The 5,062-nt window shown below is 37.8% G+C and overlaps 1 protein-coding gene across 1 annotated transcript; it reads right to left on the bottom strand.

Moving 5' to 3' along the window:
• Window positions 1-2,503: 2,503 nt before the first annotated feature.
• On the bottom strand, window positions 2,504-3,157 carry LOC110684267 (calcium-binding protein PBP1-like). The gene has a single exon (XM_021860706.1). It carries the CDS (start codon window positions 2,959-2,961, stop codon window positions 2,611-2,613), a length of 351 nt encoding a protein of 116 aa, XP_021716398.1. The 5' UTR covers window positions 2,962-3,157; the 3' UTR covers window positions 2,504-2,610.
• Window positions 3,158-5,062: the final 1,905 nt, after the last annotated feature.

The raw sequence follows: 5,062 nt of genomic DNA, 5'->3' as shown, positions 1-5,062 counted from the left end.
CAAAACAAAATCTATGTGATTATGTGTAAAAAAAGAAAAACCAATGAGGCAATGTAAGAATCAATGTTGGTCATGGGGAGGTGGAAATAGAGTGCGACACATGGAGTAGGTTGGAAGATGTGGTTACTGCCAGTAGTGGGAGGCGGTAGTGTATGCAATTGCCAACAACAATGGAGGAGGCGCAAGGTTACATAAAGATTCTAAAAAAAACTTTGAGAAAAGAAAAAAAAAAATCTATATGTGTGTTTGCGGAAGCATAAAAAACTTTGTATATCCCGCCGGTGGGTTTAATTTTCTAACCCACCGGCAGGGTGAGAATTTTTGTATATGTTCCCAAGATCTAACCTAAGCTGTGATACCATGTTAGAGGACCATCTCTACCAAAAGCTTAAACTAATGGTTGAAGCCCAGTAATATGTTTTATACTCTATCACTCCCCCTCACGTGAAAGGCCCTTTGAGCTTGAAATGTGGATGCAACACAGGCCCACCCTGGTGCGAATTAATTCCACTTTGAAGGAGGGGCGGATGAGATTCGAACCCGTGACCTTTGTGTCACGTTGGCTCCGATACCATGTTAGATAATGTAAAACTCCTTGATTAGAGTGATTTCCATTGATCAATATTTATAGGGTTACAATGAGAAACCTAATCATATTAGGTAACTATAAGATATGTACAGATATTAAAGATAATCTTATACAAAATATATCCTAAACCTAGGATGAGAATATTCTATGAATATTCTCTATCATATAATATACTACTTTCGTAAATTTTTATGTGCAACTTTGGAATATTTTATATCTCACAAATAATACCCCAAAGTTGCACATAACATTTAACGAAGATAGTATATAATTCTATAAATGTAGTTGAGCTATGATATTGGAATGAGCTATATACTATGATGAAGAGAGGAAGCAATATTTGCATGTTGCCAAAGATAGGCAATATATTGTCTCCATGAAAAGGTTAAGGCAATGGCCCAATTCAAGCATCATCCAAAATCCAATGATCGTGACAAGTCCAAGGATAACGCCAATAGAAGAGTAGTAAGGGGACCATGAAGGCCATTCACTGCTGATCGATCGATCGAGTAGCCACTCTCAAGGCTGCCAAGAGCCAGCAACAAGGCTGAAGACAAGGCCCGATGTCGGGTCACTGATCGACTAGGTGAAAGACAAGGCTCTTGAGAAGAGAAATGGAAGGCTAGCTCCAAAATTCTTGTTAAGAATTCCAAGACCATAGGAGGTCCATAACGGCATGTTTAGAATTGTATGAAATTACATACTTAGTATGTGCAAAGCTCCTTAACAATGAAATTTCATGTTGATAATCTATGGTTTGTTGTTTTAACTCAATTTTACGTTACAACTAACAATTTAGTGTCTTAAGTAAAACATCATCTTAATAGAGTTTGTGATAGAGTATAAAACATATTCCTATGCCTCAACCATCAGTTTAAGCTTTTAGTTGAGATGGTCTTTTAACAAAGTGGAATTAATTCGCGTCGGGTATGGGAGGGCCTGTGATGCATCCACATTTCAATTTCAAAGGGCCTTTCATGTGAGAAAAAGTGATAAGAGTATAAAACATATTCCTAGGCCTCAACCATCAGCATAAACTTTTGATTGAGATGATCCTTTAACAGTTTGGATGACACTTAACTAAAAATCTTTTAATCTTATTAATAAAAATAAAAATTGAAAGAACTTCATAGAGATCAATGTGCATTTCTATCATTCTGCTTTCCTTGAACAACCACGCACCTACCTTCTTATGGTTGCTTTTCCTTATTTGTTACTACAATGGAAAGAAAATAAATCTACATTTTTCATTACAGATAACTGTCAGATAAGAAATGATAATAAAATACTATAAGTTCTCCCGATTTAATTTCAAGGGTTTATTCTCAATAGTTTACTTTAAATAAATAAACTCTAAATACTACCTCCGATTCAAATTACTCGCAACTTTAGAATATTTTATATCTCACAAATAATACCCCAAAGTTGCGAGTAATTTGGACCAGAGGTAGTAATATACTACGGATTCCCTTCCCCCGCTTCTACTCCACTATAGTAAATGGATAGGGTAAGTTGAGCCCAAAATACTTCATACATAGTAACAATAACCCCACCACAAAGAATTTGCAGTAACTCATAAACTAATTCAAAAGTATACTTATTATTACTTGTTAGGTGAGATATCAACCATTTATAGGTGAGAAAAGTGTACGAGTAGCTTTCTATCAATCAAAAATCAATGCAAAAATCAAAAGCACAACTCAATAAGCATACATGATACATATACTAATCATTACAAATAAACATAATGAAATTTGCATGTCAATGCTCAACATGTAAAATGAGTAACTAACTAGTACAACAAACAAATTAATCCATCAACAACATAACATAATTAGATTTATTTATGAATGAATAGATTATTCAAAGGGAGAACGTTATTATATATTAAGCTAAATAGAGGCTAATAACAAATTAACAATGATATAATTAGTATTATATCTTTAGAAATATAAGAAAGATTATATTAACAAACCATGATTCAATTGGAAAGGGCGGTAGCTTAACTAGCTTAGGCTTAATCAAGCTAAGATAGGAAGGCCACCATAATCCATCATACAAAGCCTTGATTCATCCATAAGACCAGGGCTTAACCTAAACATGAGAATACAAAATTCCATTTGACTAAGAGCTCCATCTCCATCAAGGTCTCCTTCTCTAAGCATGCACAAAAATTCATCATCTCCCATATCATTCAACCCCAACAAAAAGGAGTTCCTCTTCAAGCTTTCGAACGTGATAACCCCCTTTTCGACATCCATCAACAAAATAAACCCGTTGCATAGCTCTCCAACAAATGCTTCCGCCCCTAACCTAGCAACCATTGATGGGAAATAGTCCTCAAAATCGAGCAATAAGTCGATTAGGGCCATTTTTGTGTGTGTGTGTTGAATTGAAGTTATTAAGTAAAGGTAGTACTAGAGGTATTTAGAGAAATAATAGAGATGGATAGAATGAATAAAAGAGCAAGCTATTGTATGTAATCTTTGAATGTACTAGAAATAAAGTAGTGATGACTACTACAAAATGACAAGTGAATAATATACTTGATTTTGATGATGAGATTCCTTTTTTATTATTGATCATTTAGCTATATTTATGAGTGTTGTGCGACAGCGGAAGCAAAGGTCGAAAACAAACAAGAAAACAATAAAGAAATTCAATGCAAACAATAAGAACAACACCAAGAATTTACGTGGTTCACTATCGATGTGATAGCTACGTCCACGGGCACCGAGATCGAATGATTTCACTATAAACTGCAAAGATTACAAAGATGATTCTTGTATTTCTCAAGAACGGCTCTCACTCTCTCTCTCTTAACCCTTATACTAATATTAGGGAGGTTTTATATTAATCCCTAAAATAAAAGATACTTGGGCAAAAAAGATAACATAAAAGATAACTTTAAATCGTAAAATCCGCGTCTCCGCATTTTTCCTTCTCCGCCCGGTCAGACCGGGCAAGGTCTGCCCGATCGGGCGCGAGAAGAAAACTCCATACGAATGCTTCAACGTATCCAACCCCCACCGCCCGGTCAGACCGGGCAATGTCCGCCCGATCGGGCGGACAAAGCTACGAAGTACGAGTCACCTAATACTTATCAACAATCTCCACCTTGACGAGAACTCGTAGTCAGCAAACGACCCCATCAAGACATAGTGGAAAAACATCTCAAGCCAAACCCGATGCAAGACTCATGCATAAGCCATACATCCCGATAAGTCTTCAACCAAGACCCATCACATACTCGTCTCCAAGTATAACAACTCATAATGCTCCACCTGCATCACAAGCCCCGGGCAAGCTCCACCTTAAGGCCAACACACCTACACCAGTAGCTCCCCAACTTCGCCCCTCAGGGCCTACTACATCACGTAGTAATCAATATTTAGCAAGTCTAAGCAATGTTTAAACTTGCTAAACGGAACAGGCTTAGTGAAGAAATCAGCCGGGTTGTCAGCAGTCCCAATCTTCTTCACCTTAATCCTCTTGTCAGTACGCAAGAAATGATACCTGACATCAATGTGCTTCGTCCGATCATGGTGTACTTGATCTTTAGCTAAGCAAATCGCACTTAGACTATCACAATACACTGTAGCAAAATCCTGTGCAATACCCAGTTCACCTACTAGGCCTTTGAGCCAAATAGACTCCTTAGCTGCAGAAGTTAAAGCCATATACTCAGCTTCAGTAGTTGACAACGTAACTGATGACTGCAATGTAGACTTCCAACTAACCACAGAACCACCCAAAGTGAACACATAACCAGTCACAGACCTCCTGGTATCCACATCAGCTGCATAATCAGAATCACTGTACCCAGTGACCAAGCATTCCCTACCATTCCCGTACACAAGACCAATATCAGTTGTCCCTCTCAGGTAGCGAAAAATCCTTTTCACCCCTTGCCAGTGTTCCCTCCCAGGTCGAGCCATAAACCTGCTTACAACACTAACAGCATGCGCAATATCCGGCCTAGTACAGACCATAGCATACATCAAACAACCAACCGCGTTTGCATATGGAACTCTAGACATATAAGACAACTCCTCCTCTGATTGAGGTGACATAGACAAAGACAACTTACAACTAACAGTAGTTGGCGTACTTATAGGCTTCGATTTTTCCATCCCAAAACGAGACAAAATCTTTTCAATGTAGCTTTTCTGAGTCAAGAAAAGCTTACCTCTAGCCCGATCCCTGTAGATCTCCATACCCAAAATCTTCCTAGCTGCACCCAAGTCTTTCATGTCAAACTCCGAGTTAAGCATCTCCTTTAATCTAGCAATATCAGATTTATTCTTTGTGGCAACCAACATGTCATCAACATATAACAAAAGATAAATCATGGAACCATTATCCAGCTTACTATGATACACACAGCAATCATATGAATTCCTGTCAAAACCTTGTGAAACCATAAAAGAATCAAACCTTTTGTACCACTGTCGGGGGGATTGCTTAAGTCCA

The sequence above is a fragment of the Chenopodium quinoa genome, unplaced genomic scaffold (assembly GCF_001683475.1).
Source record: "Chenopodium quinoa cultivar QQ74 unplaced genomic scaffold, ASM168347v1, whole genome shotgun sequence".
Classification (NCBI taxonomy): Eukaryota; Viridiplantae; Streptophyta; class Magnoliopsida; order Caryophyllales; family Amaranthaceae; genus Chenopodium; species Chenopodium quinoa.
Note: the sequence above shows the minus strand (reverse complement) of the source record. Positions and strands in the feature narration are given on the sequence as shown.